At 39.5% G+C, this 23,192-nt stretch overlaps 1 protein-coding gene across 1 annotated transcript in view; it reads right to left on the bottom strand.

Annotated features, from left to right (window-relative positions):
- Positions 1-13,640, bottom strand: part of CWC22 (CWC22 spliceosome associated protein homolog) — a gene marked incomplete at its 3' end in the record, with an annotated part of 41,863 nt that extends 28,223 nt beyond the window's left edge. Inside the window, exons 1-13 of the mRNA XM_084289422.1 lie at positions 13,452-13,640; positions 12,231-12,298; positions 11,290-11,409; positions 10,923-11,180; positions 10,206-10,334; positions 8,468-8,636; positions 8,018-8,071; positions 6,919-7,054; positions 6,623-6,829; positions 6,441-6,503; positions 5,919-6,014; positions 4,552-4,633; positions 4,156-4,216 (exon numbers count right to left, since the gene is read on the bottom strand). Of these exons, the coding sequence (XP_084145548.1) occupies positions 4,156-4,216; positions 4,552-4,633; positions 5,919-6,014; positions 6,441-6,503; positions 6,623-6,829; positions 6,919-7,054; positions 8,018-8,071; positions 8,468-8,636; positions 10,206-10,334; positions 10,923-11,180; positions 11,290-11,409; positions 12,231-12,298; positions 13,452-13,478 (1,470 nt within the window). The 5' untranslated portion in view covers positions 13,479-13,640. The remainder of the gene's footprint in view (positions 1-4,155; positions 4,217-4,551; positions 4,634-5,918; positions 6,015-6,440; positions 6,504-6,622; positions 6,830-6,918; positions 7,055-8,017; positions 8,072-8,467; positions 8,637-10,205; positions 10,335-10,922; positions 11,181-11,289; positions 11,410-12,230; positions 12,299-13,451) is intronic.
- Positions 13,641-23,192: the final 9,552 nt, after the last annotated feature.

Raw genomic sequence — 23,192 nt, 5'->3', positions numbered from 1 at the left:
GTACAAAGCATCTAGTTCATTCACACCTAATGAACTCTGTTTAGAAACTGTTTTCATTTCTAAATACGTAACTTATATGATTAACTCAAAAGAAAGTAAACTGGTTCCTCTATGGGGCTTTCTGATTTTTAACTCAAGATCCAGATTCTACAGTTTATCTTCAGTGATTATACTGATGTCAACAGTACTGCATGTTACACACATTAAAGCCACTGAATGAGTAAGACCTTGCCTATTAAGATTTTATATTCTAACTACAATGTTTAGAAGTAGTTTTTTTTTGCTGTTATAGTTTTGAGGCTCCTACTATGCATGTAAAAATGTATCAAAATACTATGCAATTTATAAGAACTTCAATTAGTATAAAATGGTCAGACTAACCTAACATTATCCTTCAGATAGCAAATTTAGCAAATTCTTTAATATAAAAGTAAGGCAAGTTTTGTTTTGCTTTGTTTTTTGTTTTTGTTTTTTAGTTTTACTGTTCTTCACCCTACTACATTATCTTGAAACTAAGAGAGCTACTAACGTCTTGACCCAGGCAGATGCCTAGAAGAGTGGTTCAAGAATAAGATTGCTTTGATTTTGATTAAACTTGCAGATTTAAGGCAATGTATTTAAAAAGAATTAGTTAGATTTCATTAGAAGCCTGAATTAAATGATATGATCGAGTCCAAGCTGATATAGTACATGTTTCATACAATTAAGTATATTCAAGTATGGAAGTGTAAGTCTATTAACAACACTGATATTAACGAAAGAACGAGGGAAATACTACATGTATGTTATACTGCACTTATGCATTAACAGAACGCCAATTAAACATATAAAACTCAGTTTCATTTACTGTTTGGGTATGTACTATTTTTAAAACGGAAGTTCTGAAAGTTTACATTGATTCAGCATCTAGGGCTCACAAAAATATCTTCATACGGAAGACAGAAGAACCACTTGAGGATAATCATGTTTTACAGACAGCAGCAAGTCTGTGAAGTAATCACTGTGCAGTTGCCAAACCTATGTGTTGCAATGCCTTGTAGTGAGAAAGGAAAGCAATGCATTTAAGAAATCATCTACTTGACCAGAAGACAATTATCAGCTTTAGACCATCCCACTCCATACCAGCTTCCTGGACTACATTTTCAGTGAATGTCAAGTCAAAATTAGTACTCCTGTTATCTTCAAACACTAAATGCAGAAATAGCACAACAGAGACACTCACAACTCCCTCCACCCCAAAAGTAGGACTGATTTGAAGAAGTGTGACACCATTCCGTAAAAATGCAAATGTGTCAAAAGCATGCATAATTCTTTCAAGAAGGCTGTGCCTAGAACAAGTTTTCTCCTTTCAAGTAAAAAATAAATGAATAAATAACAATCTTGTGACACATTATTTTTGAGATAGCTGTATTGAAGATGATACTCTTACAGATGAGGCTAATTTACTGAAGTTCCAAACTTTGCTGTAAACCAATGTTCACATCACATCACAACCACTGAAAAGAACAAACAGAAGCCAAATCTATTTTAGCCAAACTTCTAAAGAGCAAGAACGAGGTGTTTTTTTTTCCCACCGCAGTGGGCTGAGCAACAAGGGAAGAACACTTTATGCTCTCAGCTTGAACAATGCTTAAATCCTTTTGAAATTAAGTATTTTGTATGCAGTAAGATCTTTCAGAAAAAGCTCTGCATTCCTCATGCACTAAAGAAGGAATGATTCTCTAGTTAAGTGCTTCTTTCTTTCTGTCTAGATCTGTACTACCATGAAGATTCTCAAATCCTTTTAACTAAAACCACCAGAAATTGAAACATGCTCGTCCAAGAGCAGAGGCAACAAAAATCTGTTAAGGGAAAGCAAACTGAAAAGCCTATTTCTGACATTTTAAACAGGCTTGCTTTTTGCTTTCGTTGTAGTTCAGAAGTCAGCAAACTGGTAATATCATATTCCTCTACTAGTTTTAGTTTATTTTTCTTTGGCAATGCATTACATTAATGCAGTTTTAACACAGATAATAACAGTACTTTTTAAGAACAGAAATAGCACTCTGCGCCAAGACCAAACATATGCTTAAGAACTAACTGAAAGGCTTGTTTAGAACACCTTGTCACAGGCTCTAGAAGAGACTACAACAAAGCTCTTCAACTTCTGATCTGCAGGCAGCAGTTGGTCCCTTAGTACTTAAGAAAAGCAAGTCTCTTATTAAATTTACTGTAAAGAATATCAGTTATGTTTTTTTCCCTTACAAGCCAAACAAAAAAGAAAAAAATAAAATTCTGAATATTTTACATACTACGTACTTCAGTGCTACTGCTAAACGGTGAAGAGCAGAGCATACCAAAATGCATCAAATCAACAACAACAAAAAAAAAAAAACTAAAACCCTATGTTAAAGATCAAAAAAGGAAAAACTGCCTGTAAACTTGCAATACAAAATTGTAGAAAGAAAAGGTGGTTTAGATAAAGAATAATAGACACTGAGGCATAGAAACTTTGCATCCCAAAAAAAGGAGCATTAAAAAAAAAGATGAGGTTTAGGTGAGTAGTCTGAGGAAGGAGAATATACAGCTGAAGAAGACTAAAAATGAAACGCATGCAAATCAGACAGGAAATAGAAGACGGATGCTTCTGTTTAACAGCATTATTTATTTCTGAAAAAGCAGCATTTCATAGCAAAAATAAGAAGTGTCTCCATCTCAAGTCAGAGAAAAACAGCTTACTAAATAAAAACAAAAAAAAATTGTTGACATTCTCATCACTATCCTGTAGTACACTGCAGTGCCAAGGAGTATTCTGTTGTTCTTGTACTTTAAATTTTGATTAGCAGGGGAAATACCAAGTTTCTCAAAGCCCAAACTTCTGTTTTTATTTCTATAAAGCACTTCATACAATTATGTAATGTAAAAAGATTCACATTCAGTAAATTAGTACCCTATAGATTAGTCCTACATGGAAAGTAACACCTTCATTGCATTTGTGCATCTTGGGATATTTTATTTTCAGCAAGTAAGGCATTCACAGAAAGTAAAAGCAAGTATCCTGGTAGCAAATATTAAGTCTCAAAAACACCTAGTCTTCCCAAATTAAGTGGTGAAAAAAGAGTCTGTTTTATATACCTAAGATTCTGACTTATGTTGTGGTGGTGGTTTTTTTTTTGTTGTTGTTGTTGTTTTCTTTTTAAATACATTTACTTTGTAGATCTTGATCACAGAATAGCTGGTAGTTGATAGACTGCAGTGGTATTAAACACCAACATTTGAGAAGTATTTTGCAAAGCAATTACTCAATCAGCAGTATTACTCAATTTATATCTTCATTGTATGATGTAGTGTGTATATTCTAGATTGTTCTCTCTATAGCTGAACTGATTTGCTGCAAAACAGGATTTCTTTCCTCTACTTAGAATCCTTCAGGTTATGGTTTCATGGGAAGCCATAATCCTATGCGTGCTTAGTATTTCATTTAGGTAGGCTTGAAATACTCCATGCACAGACTTAAATAAGAAAATACACAGCAGTCATCTGAATTCTTCATATGCTTTCATGTAAATTACTTACTGACTGAGGAACAATTTCCTTTACTTGAAAACATACCAATTGATCTTAAACAGTGTCTGCAAACAATTTCTTTCTGAGAAGATGGCAATAAATCATCCATACCCAAGTTGTTTTAAATCAATACACACTATTATTCAAAACACTGTAGAAGCAAAACCACAATTCATTCTTTTAGTACTAGCCTATATTCCTAGCTCCACTGGACAAAGTTCACAGCTGCCTTCAAGTATTATCTCCAACTCCTCTTTCAGGAACAAAATGCTGAGAATGTCTGCCATGCTACAGTACTTTTGTTAGAGCTTAACTCTTCCAACAGTCCAACCAACCAGCATTTTCATATAGGCCTTAAACATTTAAGCTGCTTGATATAAAGTAGAAACTGTGTGAAAAAAAAAAAAAAAAAAGCATTTTAAGAAACAGGTATCAGCCTATTTGCTCTAACAGTTTAAAGACATTATGAGAAACACCTGCAAGGAGACTGCCTGTTCATCCGCTCTTCATAGCGACTGGGTCTCAGGACAAGGAAGTATTCTATATACTACCACAGGACTACTTTATAATCATGTTAATAACAAAAAAAGAATAAAAAGCTAGGCTTACAGTTTGACTTTCGGGGAAGTCCATCTTCAGCAATTTGTGAGCACATTCTTCAAAGTCTAAGCTATAATAAGATAAAAAAAATTCTCCTTATCCGTGCAATGTAACTACAATAAAAACCACTGACCTTTGTTCACTAAAACAATTTTAATTACAGCAATATTCATAGAAAAGTCCCAGCACACTAATTTCATAAACACTTTAAACAAAATGAATTTATCTTAGGATGATAATTCATCTACCCATGTGTCAAACAATAGTCTGCTTTACACTATCAGATCGGGCTCTATATTGAACTTCTTAAATCCTGATTTAACATACAATTTAAAGAAAAAAGAATATTTAACTTCAACCACGTCAAAAGAAACACACTTGCATATAAATTATATAAACATTTACCTTGACTGAATAGCAAGATAAATTGTACGACGGAAGGAGACCAGGTTAATTTCTGTTTTGTCATGGACTGTAACTTTCTGGCCTGGGAAAGAAAAGCAGTTTGAAATAGTAAAACATCAAGGCAGGTCTAAGTAATCTCTTATAACACATCTGTTTTTATTAGGTCTGTAACACACTATGCAATACTTTTTATAGTCTTAAATATTTGTAATTAGCAACTTTGTGTGTGATATATATATTTTTTCTTTTACGGGGGGGAAAATAAAAAAGCAGTGTTTGTATGATTATTGACCAACAGGTAAATATTTAGAGATAAAATTTTAAGAGTTTGATTCCTTTGAAATCCTAAAACCTGATTTAGCAATTGCACCACTGGGTTTAACATTCTTTGCTTACGTTATTGACAAGGTATTTTCTGAATAATGTAACTATACAATGCTTTACATAGGTCTTCCTGTATTTTACAAGAGAATTTTTATTTCCATTACATGTAGAATACATTCTGCAAAGTCCTTTTTTCTCCTGAATCAAGAGCAGAAAAATCTATTATTCCAAACCACAACCATTCCAGAAACACCTTTATTCACTATTCCTTCAGTCTTTAAAGTTTAGCAATAGCATAAACATCCTGTGAATTCTCATGCTCTTCCCTTCCTTGACCCCTCCAGTCAACCAGAGGTTCTGTGGAAGTTCTGCTCTACTGTAAAATACTCTGCTAAAGTAGTGAGGAAATTCATTTTAAGTATTCTACAAGAATAGCACTTTGCTTGCTTTTCAGTTACAGACTCTGCATTAATGTATATAATACAACGGAACTGAAACAACGTATATATGTATATACAACAGTATCTGAAAACACATGAATAGAGGACTGGCGCAGATCAAGCAAGGGGGCTGAACAGAACTGAGATATAAACAAAAGATGTACATACATTTTTAAGAAAACCCAATCTGATTTCAAAAGCAAGTTAATAACAAGATATAACACTAGACATGACCATAAAGTTTTTGTTTATTTGTTTAAGTTGGCGTTTTCATGTAAGTTAGTTTTAAGATTTTAGGTCTGCAAGGATCTTCTTGAATTAAATTGATAAGGTCAAGAACAACCAAGCAAAGATCTCTCTCGTTTTGTCTATGCTGAATGCTTCCTTTTAAAGGGAAGGAATACTGGATGGAATGGAATACTACTTCCTACTATTAAATACTTAGATCTAGGAATAAGTTTGGATTAAAACCTCCCTCAATATTGCAACATTCTTAGTTTTGGAAAGCGTGTAACAGAAGTTAAGGTCTCCTTTCCCGTTTCACCTACAAAAAAAAAAAAACACACGCACAATAGGTCTCCAAGTTGCCAGTCACACACTTACCATCTTCATCCTCCTCTTCATCTTCCTCTTCATCTTCCTCACTACTTCCAGCTTCTTGATCTGGTTCAGATTCACTGTCACCTTCATCAAGGATTTCTGAAAGAGCAGTTTCCCAGATTAAAGAAATGTAGAATCACAGTAGTTTCACCATTAATGAACACCTGTTCCAACACCTAAGAGTGAAGGAGTGTCTCAGGTGGACAAGGTATGTCACAACTGAATGATACATAGCTGCAGAAACAACACTGAAGAAGATAGCAGGAATACACTGTAAAGGTGTACCATGAACTAAAAGACAGTTATTTGGGATACAGATACCACCTGCTGTTAAATAATAAAATTGGTAACAGTTGAATAATTAAATGAATTATTAATTATTAAATGAATTATTAAATGAATAATTAAATAAATTAGTTTACATTCATAAACGTATATAAATATATATAGACATAAATATGCACACATTATACATGTAAAATACATAATACCTCTGTTATATATAAGATGTGTATACACACCTACCTTTCTTGAGCATTTTGTATTTCTCTTCATTTTCTATAAAGTTTGGATCCATCTTGAAAACATCTTTAAAATAAAAAGAGAATCTTTAAAGCACATCAATGAAGAAAAATACTGCAAATTACATCTCCAGTTAATATTCTTCGGGAATACAATCACAGAAGTATCTCCCATTTCTAACTTACTAAGAATATCCTCTGGGTTGTATTCATCCTCTAATGGCAACATATGAGTAAACTGATCCTCCTCTTCCACTAGATCTAATCCCTCTGGAATGATTGGATGATCCTTGAAGCCATCTTTCCGTACAGCAAACATGACTTCTATCATGTACTGAACACGCATGTCAATTTTAGACTCATGCAGGATGTGTCGAAGACGGTCAAAGATCGCTTTCAAAATAGACAGAAATGTTAATGTGAAAAAGGACTTTCTAATACAAACAAAAACAAACCCTAATGTTATTGCTAATTATACTTACCATTAATACCTCTAGGAGAAACTTCGGTTAATTTGAGCCCACTCTCCTTAAGAAACCCAATTGCTACTTCAATACTGTCATCAGTAGGCCTTTCAAGAAGCAAGGTGAGCATTTCCAAACATAAAACCTCATGAGCCTTTAAAAAGAATATCAGTAAATAACATGAGTTTACAATGTTCCACAATTAGTAGTGATTTACTTGACTGAGAAGTCTAGTCTTTGAGGATGTCACATGACTCTTGTTTAATCATGCATACACAAAACAACACGCTGGACAAAGCTAATTAAGATGTAGTCAACATTTCAAATACAATTTTGCTATCTGTACATACACCATCTCCATAGTCAATGACTATACTACCGAAATGTGGCTACACTCTGGTGAGCAAGCAATGAAAAACATTTTGCCACTAAGAAAAACAGAATGTATTTCCAACAAGCAAATAAAATAACACGTTACTAAAACTACCTGGATGTAAAATACTAGTTTTGGAAGTGAATCGTGTCTATAATCAAGCCAATCTTCCAGGCTCATGTATATAAGCAAATGGCATATATGAGATTGTTTCTTTCAGTCTTTCAGAAAACCATTGGGAATATACATAATTTTATTAAAGAAGAAACTAATGTTTTAAACTGGGGTATCCCATTTAACTGGGGTAGAAATCCTGGTATTTATAACACAGAAGATAGTGGCATACAGATAGATTCAAATTTGATTTAAATGCAACTGAGTCTAATTCTGCCTACAAAGATGCTTAAGCCTGCGTGAGATTACAGCGTTGCAAGAAAACTATGTTTAAGATCTGTGGGACAGAGCCGCAGACTCAGCCTTTGATAAAAAGTGAACTATTGGAATACTAGCCTACAAACATACATGAAGTTTTGGGAAACTCTGAAGCATAAATGCAATGGCAAGTGAAAACATCATAGCCAAATTACCAGATAGAACCTTTTTTTCTAAAAAAAAGTCCTAAGCACTCACAGCAAATACTGTAACCTTTAGAATAGAGAAAACATCTTCACTTGGGCTACCATTGTCTTGAAACTAATAAATACAAGAATAGCCATACAAAGTATGGATCAAATAGTAACATACCACATTCTGATTCATCAGATGTGCAACAAACTTTGAAGATGTTAGACAGAGTTGCTGCAAAAAAATAAAGCAGGAAATTACAATGCGTCAGGAAATTACAATGCGTCTTATACAGAAGAAAAAGTTACAACTCAGACACTCTTACTAAAGATTTGTGCATATCAGTCAAATTAAGTCATGAAAATAAATATTTTGGTATGTTCTACAATTAGGACTACATATTTTCAAATAAAAAACATCACAGTTCCAACATAAAATAGGTTGTCAAGCTTTCATGATACTCTAATACTACTGTGCTTCATGTACTTATGTTAAGTCAAATATAATGATGGGTCCCAACCCACAGGTCTCAGCTGTGTTCCTTTCAAGTACACCATTTGAATGTACACAGTAGAAGTTCAGCACAGAAGAACTGTATGTCAGAATGCTGCTTCTTGACATTTTACATACCTTATCATTTCTGCGATATCCTTTGCGAAAATTTAGTATCAACCTCTTGAGAATCAATTCACCAATATTTGGAAACTTGGAATTGATAATTGCCACAAGAGCTGCATAAACATGGGTAAAAATTGGAGAGGCACCTTGAGCTTGCAGAATGGATCTAGACAGCAACCCCCTGTAAAAATACATAAATGTTTTATTACAAGAAAAAACTTTTATGCAGTACTTATCATAAAATAGGATTGCATTGTTAGAACAGTTTGAAAATGACAGTCTGGTATCCTTCTATCAGTTGTTTACTGTGCAACAAATGGAGTTCTGCAGAAGTCAGGTTTCCCAAACATGACTGAACCCAGAAACTGTTAAACTAACACCATATCATTCAAATATTATGCCTATTAATGGTATTTTTTTAAGTGGTAAGTACTTAAAAAGTCTCTATCTTGTCACCTGCAATTATCCTATTTTTAACCACACTGCAGGCTCTTAAGCTTTTAAATTTGTATGACTGTGCTGTTTCTTCCGCAGCCCCCTCATTGGAAATAGCAAAAATCGCTTTGTGACAGAAAAAACATCTGCTCTGAAACTATTTACAATGAAGAATTATGATCCAAAATACTGAATAACATAAGCAAGCAAAACTAGATGGGAAATCAAAATTAAATTTTCATGAAAGATCCTTAAAAGATCTACCTAGGAATAATAAAATTGAATGCTTAGCAAAGCCAGAATATGCAAAATAATACTTTTCAATGCTTTTCTCAGATGAACCTGCATTCTTCAGCATCGTAACTATGTTTTAGAACACAAGTCACCTTTTTAGAACCGAAATAAATAAAAGCAGAGGGCTTATAAGTTATTACATCATCCTAAGTATATTTCAATAATCAAGTCTGAAAAGAATCTTCTGAGACCTCTCAGATATACTTTTTCTAGCACAATAGTAGATAAGCTAATGCAACAACATGCAAATTCTATAACAAAAGGGAGACAAGAAAAAAACCCTCGCAACATAAATCTTTAAAGTACATATTTGAAAAACAACTGTCTTGTCTATGGTCAATTGAAATCCAACTGTCTTTCAAAATAAACCCTACATGGATCTAAATTCAAACTGTATCAGCTTATTTGTACTTAAATCAGAAGTCATCAGTTGGAAATAATCACTTTATACTGGTGTACAGGAACAGAATATTTTGTTTTGAAACTTAGATGCTCTCAGATGCAAGTGAAAATAGTCTAGTTCAGACAGCATTTACTTATGCGGTTGCCATGACTTAGTAGTGATCTCAAAGAGCACAGTAATCGTTTCTCCACATTACAATGGCAAAGATAAAGGTGGAAAACAATCTAGTCTAACAGCTGTAGTAAAAAGTGTATTTTCAGACAATATTTAGCTCCAGATAAAATCTGGGAATACAGAAGTAAATAGACACAGATATATGTAAGTTTCAAAACATTCAAGAAAAATGAGCAGGTTAAACTACTGTGAAAAAGAGAGCTATCATCTGTTGTACTGTCTTATTCCTCCAAGCATACAGTACTTCCTCTACCTCTCCCACTCCCAGTCCCTTTTCCCAAGTAGGGAGCTCCTCTACACTGGACGATACAGCCTAAAGTATTTAAGGAATTTTAAAAATCAGACCAGTATCCATATGCTAAGCACACAGAGTGATGCACAAGTGAACGATATACCTATTAACACAAAAACAAGAGAGATTCTTTAAAATATTTTATCGCTTACCTTCCCCGAACAATATTTTCCTGAAGGAGCTCATGAATGATATTTTCTATATTAGAAACGTTCACTTTATTGACAAGACCATTGATCGACTTCTTCAAGGCTTCCCAACTCATCCTCTGATATGCCAAGCTATTACAAAGGTATCACAAATTATTAATATGTAAGTTTGAAGCAGTATTGTTGTAGAGCGTTATATAAAAGCATGAAGGCAAGCTGTATTAAATAACATAGCAAAGAAAACATTCACTGCATAAATGCGAAGGTCAGTTCACAGTTACACATTTAACTACCAGGAACCTACAAAACCAACATGATATACCAAGATGTAGTTCTCCACAGATATGGTATTAACCCAGCATGTTTGGTTTTCTGCAGTATTACAAAAAAAAAAAAAAAAAAAAAAAAAAAAAAAAAAAAAAAACCACAACCCTGTTTATGCTCTGTATTCTACTTCTCCATTAACAGCAGAAGTGCATATAGTCATAATGTTTTTTTTTGTTTGTTTGTTTTTTGTTATTGTTTGCTTTTTTTTTTCCTTTGTCTTGTTTGACTGGTTGGTGTTATACTGTTTTCCCAAGAGACAAGAAGGAAGAAGACTACAAGGAGACAGCTCTCAGCTGTTTTTCTGAGAAAACTACCTTCAGAAGAATCATTACAGCCCACAAAAGGTATCCCGTTTTCACCAACATTTCCTAACATCTTTTACCATCAACTCACCTATTTTTATCAGTGATTTGTTCTTGCATCATCCTGAGCTTGGCAGGTGGAATATATGCACCACCTGTGCGAGTAAGGATTGGATCCACTTCTTCTTTCTTTTTCTTTGATGTGGCCTCATCATGAGCAAGCGAGCTCTGAACTGTTGATCTCTCTGGACTTCTACGATCAGGGGAAGAGAGTCTTCTCTGCTTCCTTCGATCAGATTCTCTTTCCTCCCACTTCTCATAATGTCTGTCTCTCCCTCTTTCCGTCCTTCTAAGGAGACAGAAAAAAGGCAATGAAAATGTTTGTGAGAAGTTTTCACCTTTTATTCTTTAAAAATCAGTACTTCCATTCTGATTAAAAAACAGGGATTGGTATTCACCTTCCTTCTGAAGTTCTGTCATCATAGTAGTCCCTTCTCGAATATTCCTGATCATATCTGCTGTCATCAGAGTATCTTCTTCTTCTTCTGGGAGATGGAGACCTGTCACGCTCTATATGCCTATTCACAACCCAAAAAAACAAAGTTCTCAGTAAAAGGCTATGCTATTAATACCTACTTGAAAATAATCTGTTACATATATGCCAACAAGTCCACCTCTGCACTCTGGGTCTTAATACATACATCACTCAAATAGAAGATGCTCCCTTTATAACAACATGTTGACAGCCAGCGAATAATTTTATATGTTTCACATATTTATATTTCTTAATCAAGAAAAGCACTGTAAAAGGAAGCACCTCCTACAACTTAGAAGTATGTGCCAAACGGTAATAGCATCAAATACCAAAGGCAAATGTTGCATGTGGTATTTCTTAAGATGTATGCATTCGTTTCGCCTACTTTTACTCGTGTTGCGTGAAACAGAAAACACACTATTGAAAATGACATTCTGTTTGGTACAAGATGTTTTATACCAATTAAAACATGAAATTAAATTGCTAGCAGTTCATCTCCTGCCTCAGTAGACTGCCCTTCAAATGATATTTCTGCTGGCTTTCATAAGCTTGCTCTAAAGCAACAGTTGTAGTATCAGCAATGAGTCAAAGAAAGAAGCTGGCATCTGATTTCCATTTTCGAGACCCTTGAGATTTTAACTAAATGAGTAAGGAATTTTTAAATAATTAGTTATAACAAGAAGTCTATTTAATTACCTCTTTCTTGGCATGCAGTATTTTATTAAACCTGCAGTTTTTTTTCACTGCTCAGTTATGGTAATAAATAAAAAGATAAAAAGCACAGAGTTTTTTTTGTTTTGGACTCATCTCTCTATGGGAGGTACATAAATGAAATAATACATTATATAAATCAGTCATTTCTACCTGTCCTCTGGAGACAAACTTCTGTGGCGTGAACTGTATTCCTCTTTCCTTTCATGACTGGAGCCATGCTTTAAAGAAGACAGGAAAAAAAAAAATCAAGCCCCAATGTTATAATATACTCAGTGTGAACATATGTATTTTGACATCAAGGCGTATCATGGCTTTAGTTTCCTACTCCCTTACAAGAAGCAAAGGCCATCAAATAAAGCTTATAGCAGTCAGACTCATGACAAGGAGAGTTAGATCCAACTAACGCCTGCTTAAGCAGCTGAATTCCCTGCTAAAGGATGACCCAGATTTTAAGATTGGGCATAGGTTCACGACTCTCAGACTGAACACAGAAAAACAAAAATCACACGGGTTACCAAAGAAACTATCTGGTTCAGGAAACCGCAAGTAGGTGGAGACTGGGAGTGCACTTGTGAAGAGCAGCGCAGCCATTAAAGTACTTTCCCGAGGCATCTACTGTTGATTACTACCAGAGACTAGGGTAGGCTGATCTTCAGTCTCCCTTTGATCCTTCACTGCTTTCTTCCTCCACACATTACTGTACACTTTGTCACATCATATCCAATACTATTAACAGAATTCTACCACTTTGGTGTCTTTTCCCTCTTCTAAGAATCCTCTTTATTACATGTTTTTTGTTACACCTTCCTCTTTTTTTTCTAACCATAATTTGTTTTCTTACTAAATCATTTCCAACTTCATAAATCATACATATATATCATAAATACAATATGTATTTAACACATGGGTAGAGCCAGGTCTTTTTAGGACTCCATTCTCCAGTTCTACAGCATGTGCCTTTGCACAAGCAGACCCTAACAGATAAGTGAACATTCGTAGGAGTAAAACAATACTGTGGATGCTGCTGAAACTGCAAGTTCCCACGTCTCCATGCAAAAGCCAGCTATATTTGCTGAAGTCACCTGCAACTCTTGGCCAGGCTTCCTGCCACAGCCACCAGCCTCCTTCCTAGTCAATTTCCAAACGGCATGCCTCTCCTAACTGGCTTATTTGATAGATGAGGGAGCACTACTATAATCACATGACTGGAAAGATACAAGAAGATATCAACCTATCCCTTAAGCACCCCTATCAAAAGCCACATCAATCAGAAAGGCCAGGACAAACCTAAGAGCAAGGAAGTCCATGCGGGGTTCTAACCACCAGTAACAGAATAACCAACCCCCACAATTCAGGCTTAAGAGCACTTACATTTATTTGTGTCACCCTGCTCTTCATCTCGACTTCTATTTTACGAAGCTCTGAACATGCAGCAAAGTGGAGATCAGTGCATCAATAACATTTCATCTATAACACACAAAACACAATCAAGTTTTTCCTACCGCGTAAAGTGGAGGAACCTGAATTCCTAGTTTGCTGTTTTCATACGCTCGAATGTTAAACCCAAACAAACAGCCCCACCACAGGTACGCACCCAACCCCCTCCTAGGGCTGCGCAACACAGGCACAAGGCCGTGCGGGGCACACAACGGCAGCTGCACTTGGCCAGCGCCCCGCCACAGCCGGACCGGGCCCGGCCACACGGCCCCGAGCCGCCTCGGCGCTGCGCCACCGCCCACGGCAGAGACCGCGACCACCGCACCGCAGCAGCCGGGAGACCCAGCGGGGGCTGCCCCGCTCCCGGGGCAGTGTGCGGGGCAGGGCAGGGCCGCCCCGCTCCCCTCCGGTCCCCCCCGAGCCGCCCGCAGCGCCTGGGCCCGCACCTACCGCCCGCCGCCGCGGCAGTTCCGGCGGAACGCGACGCACAATGAGGGCGCCGGGCTCGGCACCGCCCCGCTGGGCCGGCGCCATGTTCCGGGCAGCGCGGCGCCACGGGAAAAGTAGTCCTGCGGCCACGCGGCGCGGCCGCCATCTTGAGGGCCATGCGGGCGGGCGGGCTGCGGGCAGGGCGGAGGGTGGCTGAGGGGGTTAGCGCCGTGCGCTTGTTGTTCAGGCTGTTCTTTTGAATAAAAAGCGGTGGCAGGGAGTGTTACAGGAAGAAACATTAATAGCAAAATGGGAAGTAAACTTGATCCAGCACTTCCTGAGTTCGTTCCTCCATAGCAGGCCTGTTGCTCCTGTTAGCCCGGCTGGGTCTTCGGCAGTGCTGATGTGAATGAGTCACAGAAAAAAAGAAAAGAAACGAAAAAATAAAAAACGTAGAATCATTAAGGTTGAAAAGACCAGGACAAACCTAAGAGTAGAGGGGGACAATCACCTCCCTGGACCTTCTGGTGGCCACACTATTCCTGATACAATCCAGGATGCCGTTGGCCTTAGCTAACTGGGCACGTTGCTGCAAGCGTCAACCAGTACCCCCAGATCTTTTTACTCTGCGCAGCTTTCGAGCCACTCTTCCCCAAGCCTGTAGCATTGCCTGGGGTTGTTGTGGCCAAAGTGGAGGACCCAGCCCCTTGCCATTTTGAACCTCATCCCATTGCTCTCTGTCCATTGATCCAACCTCGTCAGGTCCCCGTGCAGGGCCTTCCTACCGTCTGGCAGATCAATGCTTCCCCCAGCTTGGTGTTGTGTGCAAACTTCCTGAGGGTGTGCTCAATTCCCTCATCCAACTGATCAATAAAGATATTAAAAAGGATGGGCCACAACACTGACCCCTGGGAAACACCACTGGTGGCCGGTTGTCAACTGGCTTTCACTCTGTTCACCACTACTCTCTGGGCCTGGCCATCCAGCCAGTTTTTAACCCAGCAAAAAGTGTACCTGTCCAAGCCATGGGCTACCGGGTTATCCAGGACAATACTGTGGGGGACCGTGTCAAAGGCCTTGCTGAAGTATAGGCCTTTTCTCTCATCCACCAGGAGGGTCACCCAGTCTTAGAAGAAGATGAGGTTGGTCAGGCAGGACTTGCCTTTCATGAACCCATGCTGACTGGGCCTGATCCCACGGTTGTCCCACAAACGTTACGTGATTGCATTTGAGATGACCTATTATATCACTTCCTGGCACCAAGGTCAGGCTGACATGCCTATAGTTCCCTGTGTCCTCTTTACGACCCGTCTGTCACATTAGCAAGTCTCCAGTCATCTGGGACCTCCCCGGATGACTGTGGCTGCTGATAGATGATGGAAAGGAGCCCAGCAATCACATCTGCCAACTCCTTCAGCACACTTGGGTGGATCCCATTGGCTCCACAGACTTGTGACAGTCCAGGTGGAGCAACAGGTCTCTAACTTTCCACCTGAATTGTGGGGGGTTTCTTCTGCTCCCCATCCCAGACTTCCAGGTCAGGAGGCTGAGACTTGACCACCTTCCTGGGCAAACCAGTCTAATGCCTATCCAGTCTTCCTGAGAAGAAATGTCTCCTGATTTCCAACCTAAACCTCCCCTGGCACAACTGGAGGCCATTCCCTCTAGTCCTATCACTGGTTATCTGTGAGAAGAGGCCAACCCCCAGCTCCACACATCTTCCTTTCAGGTAGCTGTAGAGAGCAGTAAGGTCTCCCTTGAGCCTTCTCTCCTCCAGACTAAACAACCCAAGTTCCCTCAGCTGCTCCTCACAGGAGTTGTGTTCCAGGCCCTTCCCCAGCTTCGCAGCCCTTCTCTGGGCACGCTCCAGGGCCTCGATGTCCTTCTTGTAGTGAGGCACCCAAAACTGAGCACAGTACTCAAGGTGCGGCCTAACCACAGCAGAGTACAGGGGAATGATCACCTCCCTGGTCCTGCTGGCCACACTATTCCTGATACAAGCCAGGATGCCGTTGGCCATCTTGGCCACCTGGGCACCCTGCTGGCTCATGTTCAGGCAAGCATTGACCAACACCCCCAGATCCTTTCCCTCTGCAGAGCTTCCAGTCACTCTGCCCCAAGCCTGTAGCGTTGTCTGGGGTTGTTGCGGCCAAAGTGCAGGGCCCGGCCCTTTGCCATGTTGAACCTCATCGCTTTGGCCTTTGCTCATTGATCCAACCTGTCCAGGTCCCTCTGCAGGGCCTTCCTACCCTCTGGCAGATCACCACTTCCCCCCAACTTGGTGTTGGCTGCAAACGTCACGAGGGTACACTCAACTCCCTCTTCGAAATCATCAATAAATATACTAAAAAGGGCAGGCCCCAATACTGACCCCTGGGGAACAAGAGTCAAAGAAATTTACAGGATATCTGTCTGTACAAATAAAGTACAAGTAAAAAAAATAAATTAAAATAAATTGAAAAGAAACAAGCAAAAACAAAACAAAACAAAACCAAACAAAAACAAACAAACAAAAAAACACAAAACAAAAACAAAAAAACTTCCCCTAAGGGGAAGAGAATCGCTCCAAAATGTTTCATCATCACTGTGAAATGTGCGGCAGTGTGGTACATCCATCCTTCCAACAAAACCTGTACCTGCAGCATGCATGTCTGTCACTTCAATAGGAGCTGTGGGTGAAACACTACCTGAAATACGTCAAGGACGTGCACTACGTAACACATTATACCATTTTGAGTGCTTTTGAGTGCTGTTCATTAGAGGGGTTTTTTGGCCGCTGAAAGTTTGAAGTAGCAGAGCACCACTGATTGACACTAAAGGGGAGTCTGGCTCATTATAGGCCCAAGTTTGTTTGGACTGTAAAAAGTAATTAAAGGTATAGGGGTGAAAAATAGGAAAATGCTATGTAAGGTCTTAAAATGCATACAGTTCATTTTCAGCTCATGTGAGATAATGAAAACAAACTCTTAGAGGACACAGCAGATCAGGGTCAGAAAGGCATTAATTCAGCAGAGCCAGATGGTTTCTGCAGGGACATCTGGAAGTGAGCAGCGTGCCGGGAGCCAGCAGGGCAGGAGCTCTGTGGCAGCACTGCTTACGTGCAGCCTGCCAGCTCTGGTGTGTGTGCCCCTCTGTGTGCACACCTGGTGGGGTGCAGTATTTTGTAAGGTGGAGACAGTGGCAGTGAGGTGGGAGTCATGTTGGCAAAGCACATGATTTCCTCCTTCAAACAAAATGAAGAAACATATCAACAACAGAGTAATTCTGGTGATCATTTGTGTACTTTGGCCTCACGGTTACAGCCAAGAATAGCGATGGTACTCTCTGCTAGCGCATCGCTCCAGCTGAAATTTGTTTGATCGTAATATCCATAGACCAGTCTACAAGAGCTGCAGATATTAGCATGCAATATCCCTGTGATGTGTTGGGAAAGCATGTCATTTTACATGCCTTATTCACATTCCCCCTTTCCTCCTGTTAGAATTGTGCCCACAGTCACGCACTGTGGTTGAGGCTGCAGGAGAAGGGATCACTCTCTTGTGTCTGGGTAGTTAAGAAGGCTGTGTCCTCCCCTTTACTGTAGGGTCCTTGTTCTGTCCCAAACACTCAGGGGCAGCTTAGGGCTTCATTTCCACTTTGTTACATGATGCTGGAAAGTCTTACACACCAGACAGCAACAGTGTGGGTAAACAGCATGCATGGAGAAAGAAAATAGAGATGCATTACTTCCTGAAACATTTGGGAAATATTACTGAAATGGTGCAGAAAGCCAACTAATTCAAAGTGCTCCAAAGTACCAAATAAACACTGAAATCAAAATGGTTATCTAAAGAAAAATAGAAGTTTAATTAAAAAAAAAATACTGCAAGAAAAACAACACTTTTAAAAGTACCACTTGGTGCTTATTTCTAATGAAAATCCCTTTAATAGATAGTTTGACATCCTAATACTTACAGTTTAGGTAGCAAATTCAAAGCTCCCTACTTTTTTTTTTTTTTTGAATGTGTATTTCTCTTTTTTTTTTTTTTTTGCTAGTTTCTAAAACCAATTTACCCTCAGGAATCCCAGAATTTTTTCATGTTCACAAGAGGTCTGATTGCTGGAATATCTAACTTTTTTTTTTAAATGACCTTTCATGACATTCATTTGCTTCTTTTGTTATTCAGCAGCCTTATTCTTCCGTTAACACATGTAATTCAGTACTTGGCTTGTTGTGGGAATGGTGCAAGGCATCCGCTTTTCAAGAATGGGACGTTGATTAAGAAAAGATAGTTACTGAAAAGATGGGGATGTTTGTTGCTCTTAATAACAAAGCATTCTTAATTTGTGCATGCTCTGTTATATTTGTCATTGCTTAAGTACATGTGTACAGACCACTGGATAAGAGTATTAAAAATTAATTGTGCTTACATATTTAACACTTCACATTTTATTCATTCTCATTAATATGGAAATATAGTATTTATTTTGTGAGAATTCTCTCAAGACAAAGCTATTTGTACTACAACAAAAATACTTTTTAAATCCCAGTGATGAACGCAACCTCCTCATTGTGCCCTGAAGATTGCTTTGCAAAATCATGACTGCAACATGCTCTACATCCAACAGGGGTGTTCTCCTACTTGAAGTATGGTGTGGAGCTGGTGAGTTTGCAGAGCTGGCGCCAAATAGTTGTGAATTTGTGAACAGCATGGGCTTACGATGACAACTTTGAGTGGAGCCTAAATTGCACATTTTATTTATTTTTAATGATTGTCTTGCATATTTTCTAAAAATAAATATGTTTAGTTATATAACTAGCAAATGCAACCATAATTATGATTCACTTTAAATAAGGCTTGATTCTACTACCAGGTTCTGTCATGTCAGATGATTGCCACTGATATTAGGACATTATATCACATCAACAAATATTCTGAAGTGCTGTAATTTGGAAGAACCATTCATGCGTGGTATTTATGGTCACATTGAGTATACATACACACACAAAAAATATGAAGCAGCTATCTTTTGATTCAAGTACAGGAAAATGTTTTAGTCATGCCAACTTTCATATAGTTGCACCCTGTAGTTAAAAGACAAGTAAAAGGCCAATAGCAGGAATGAAGGCTACTTTTTAAATAGATATTACTTTATGGAAATGAGAATTTCCATTTTAGACGTAATTGGCTGCAACTTCATTATCTGAAACCTGCAGTGTGGCATACCATATCTCACAGTATTGCTAGAAGAAGTCTGCTTTACCAGCAGCCATCCCTCAAAAATTAGCTAAGTCCTTATTCAAGTCCAGTTTTAAAAATGTCTGCTGATACAGCTATAATATGCAATTACAGCTGAAAGCAGGAAAGACACATTCGTGCTTATGCCCTGTGCTCAATTCAAAGACAGATTCCAAGACATTTTGATGAAAACACGCATCTGTAGCAAATGTTATATCGTCATACACATAGAACTGGTAATTCCCATTTCTTAATTATCAAAATTGTGAAGTAACTCAGGAAAGAAAACTGATCAGATAATGAATTATCAGGTGTAATCTCAGTCAGAAAATCTACCTATACCAGTGAGGCACCTGTTGGGCCAGACTTATAAACTTTATGACCAGCATTGAGTAGTTTGTCAAACATCTGATTCATACAGATACTGTATATGATGTGGAACACCTGCTATTCTGCTTTCATTTTAACAGACATTACAGGCTTCAGACCTCAGCATTCAACACACAAAATCGTGACGTAGTGAGTGGGGAACACTCATTAAATAATAATTATACTGGTCAAAGTCTAGTTAATTTACTGCAGCAGTTTAAGACTTAGCCCCCAAAGTGTAAGCTGGCTGTCCTGCCAAAGAATACAATCCCATACAAGAATCAGGGAAATGGAACATCAGGCCATGCCTGAGATGGCACAGCATGTATGCAGCATTTAACTCAAACCACTTTAATTTAAACAGTCTTTGCTCTTGAAGACTTGAAGAACTTGAACACTTTAACATACTTGAAGAACACTTTAACACACACAAATCCATGGGCCCCGATGGGATGCATCCATGTGTGCTGAGGGAACTGGTGGAGGTGATCGCCGAACCACTCTATCATCTTTGAAAGGGCCTGGAGAACAGATGTGCCTGAAGACTGGAGGAAAGCCAATGTCACTCTGGTCTTCAAGAAGGGCAAGAAGGAGTAGCTGGGAAACTACAGGCGAGTAAGTCTCACCTCTGTCCCTGGAAAGGTATTGGAGCAAATTCTTGGGGGGGACCAGGAGCGGGGACCAGAACTGGGGACCAGCTGAGAATCCATCAAAGTAAGTTCACTGGAAACAGACAAGGTGAAAGAAGTCCTCAAGCTCCCTAACCCAAATCAAATTTTTAACCCAGGAACACTTACCTCACTTACCTGCCAGCTTCTGAAGTTGACTCACTGCCGAACAACTTCACGGGGAAGTAGCACCACCAGGGTTTTCCTGTTCTGAGTAGTCACCACCGATGTTACTAGCTCACAGAGTCTCCAAAACTATTTCACAGAGATGGTAGAAAACACAAAGAAAAAGCAGCCTACTTGGGAACACTGAGTCCATTTCACCAGGACAGTAGAAAAGCACCCTAAGTAACCTGAACCTCAAACTCCCCTGGAGTGGCAATTCTTCCCATAACTCCTCATGCTTCCTATATAGGAAAGGTCAAATGATCCCCACCTGGCAGATTTCACTTCATATGTGTGGAGTCATGAGACCTTGTGGAATAGGCTCATCAACCTGGTTTCAATGTTTAAGGTTCAATTGCTCCTTATCACTAACAGAAATAACCTGACAAGGGACTTAGTGGTTAAGAGTTGACCTAATGAATTAAATACAAAAGGCATGTAAGGGTCATCTTTCTGCTAGTCATTCTGTGAGGAAAATTAGTACAGAGCCTGTTAAAATAAGATAAATAAACATAAATAAAATAAATAAAAGAAAAAAGAAAATGACCTAAAAGGCAAAATTGCCATCATAGATTTTCATCTGTCTAGTCACAACAGATAAAGAATATAGCAATCAGAAAGACTTTACTTGACATTAATGTTGCTTAAGTTTGCTTTTCTGAGATCTCTCCTTTATGCCGGACTTTTCAAAATCTAGCGCCATGACCTCCGACTGCAGTATTTACTTTGGCTGCATATAAACTATCACGTATAAATGCCAGGATCCGGATCCTCACTCCCTATTCAGGTCAAGGACCGGGCTGAAAGTTTTGGCTTTAATTTGGTTACATGACTACATTGCTGTCGTCGTGGTTTCCCCCAGCCGACAGCTAAGCACCACACAGCCGTTCGCACAGCTGTTCGTTCGCTCAAGGCTTGTTGGAGCAACATGTGTAGGAGCAGTTTAATATTTTATGCATGCAAGGGATTGAAGTGTAAATATGGCCTCATGGCTGAACAATGGGTATTATTAAGTTTCCATTGGTCTTTGTGGAAGAACAGCACACAGGAAATCAGCAGGAAACAGCTAAAAGATACTTCATCACAATTCATAGTGGTTCTAAAAATTACATTTTATTAAGAGAAGTTATTTTATTAAGGAAAGGTTACACATAGACAAGTTCATATAGCAAGTGTGGGGTGTTGCAGAATTCTGGTCTGCAGCTGATGGCACCATCTGCTCCTCCGTAGGACTGTCCCGTAGGATGTTGATGCGTCTCCAGCGGTGTGTCAAGGGGAGGTGGCCAGGAGCGTGGTATCATGGGCTCGTGTCCTTGTCCAGTGCCGAGGCTGGCAGAGAAGCAAAAGCACTAACAAGCGAACCCCTGTGTGTTGTGCCACCCATCTCCTGGGCCCACCCTGTCACCAGCCCCACTGTGATGTGGCCGTGACATCAGTGGGGCTGGTACCAGCAGCACAGTGTGGGAAGGGAATGGGTGTTGACCTTCCTTAGCAAGTGGCCATGGAGTCCAGGGATCTCTCCTGTAGAACGTTGACGTGTCATGGGCTCGCGTCTGTGTCCAGCGCTGAGGCTAGCAGAGAAGCAAGTACGGACAACAAGAGAACCGCCATGTCTAATACCAGGCATCTCCTGGGCCCACCATGTCACCAGCCCCACTGTGATGTGGCTGTGACATCAGTGGGGTCGGTGCCAGTGGCACAATATGGGAAGGGACTGGGTGTTGACCTTCCTTATCATGTGGCCATGGAGTCCAGGGATCTCTCCTGTAGAATGTTGACACGTCTCCAGAGGAGTGCTGGAAGAAGGCTGTAGCCATGGTCTTGCTCTGTCCTTTTCCAGGATTCTATCTGTAATAATAAATAATTTAAAAAAAAAACAGCTGGAGGGGAGCAGCTGCCCTTCATTGCAATGGAGGGCCTCTCCTCTCCCTTCTCAGCCCACACTCATCTGGCTACTCCTCGGCTGGACTGGCCGGAATGGCCTGCTGCGGCCCTTTTATAGCCGCCAGGGATGGCCGCATCACGGACTCCCCCTGTGACATGGCCACCGCCAACATTCTGTCCCCTGTGACATGGCCATGGCATCACCAGGACCAGTGCCCACTGAGCAGAAGAAGCGGTTAAATAAAATAAAGTAAAATAAAGTAAAATAAAGTAAAATAAAAGAATAACAACAAACAACAACCACTTGTGATTCTGGGGAGAGAAATTCAGCAGCTGGAAGATCGGTTTGAAGATCAGCAGCTCAGCGAAGGTTAAAAGAGCATCAAATCCTGCAGGTACTGCCTACCCACTGCCACATTTTAAAGATTTGTGTGGTACTTGCTGCTGAGATTTGTGGGCTTGAAGGCTCAATTGCAGCAGAAAAATGTTTGCTGTCTGGAGGTGATGCTTCACACTTTGGGTATGAAAGATGTCCAGAAATTCTGTGATTCTGTGTTCATCCTAATCCACAACATAGCACCCTACCAGCTCCTAGGAGGAAAATTAACTCTATCCTAGCTGAAATCAGGACAGCTGTTTTCTGGCAGGTCACAGGGAGAAGATTGGCTGGCTTGGGGGAGCTTCCGTACATGTGGCTTTTAAGCTGCAGACAAAACGTTCCACTAGATCTGGAAGTTTGAAGATTTGCTGAGTGGTTAGAAAGCTGCCTGGCAGAGAAGACCTGGGAGTATTGGTGGATAGTCAGCTGAATATGAGCCAGCAGTGTGCTCAGGTGGACAAGAAGGCCAACGGTATCCTGGCTTGTATAAGAAGCAGTGTGGCCAGCAGGTCTAGAGAAGTGATTTTCCCCCTGTACTTGGCTCTGGTGAGGCTGCACCTCG

Source organism: Netta rufina (genome assembly GCF_964035555.1).
Source record: "Netta rufina genome assembly, chromosome: 6".
Taxonomy (NCBI): domain Eukaryota; kingdom Metazoa; phylum Chordata; class Aves; order Anseriformes; family Anatidae; genus Netta; species Netta rufina.
The sequence above is the reverse complement of the archived record's forward strand: the minus strand, read 5'-3'. Positions and strand labels throughout refer to the sequence as shown.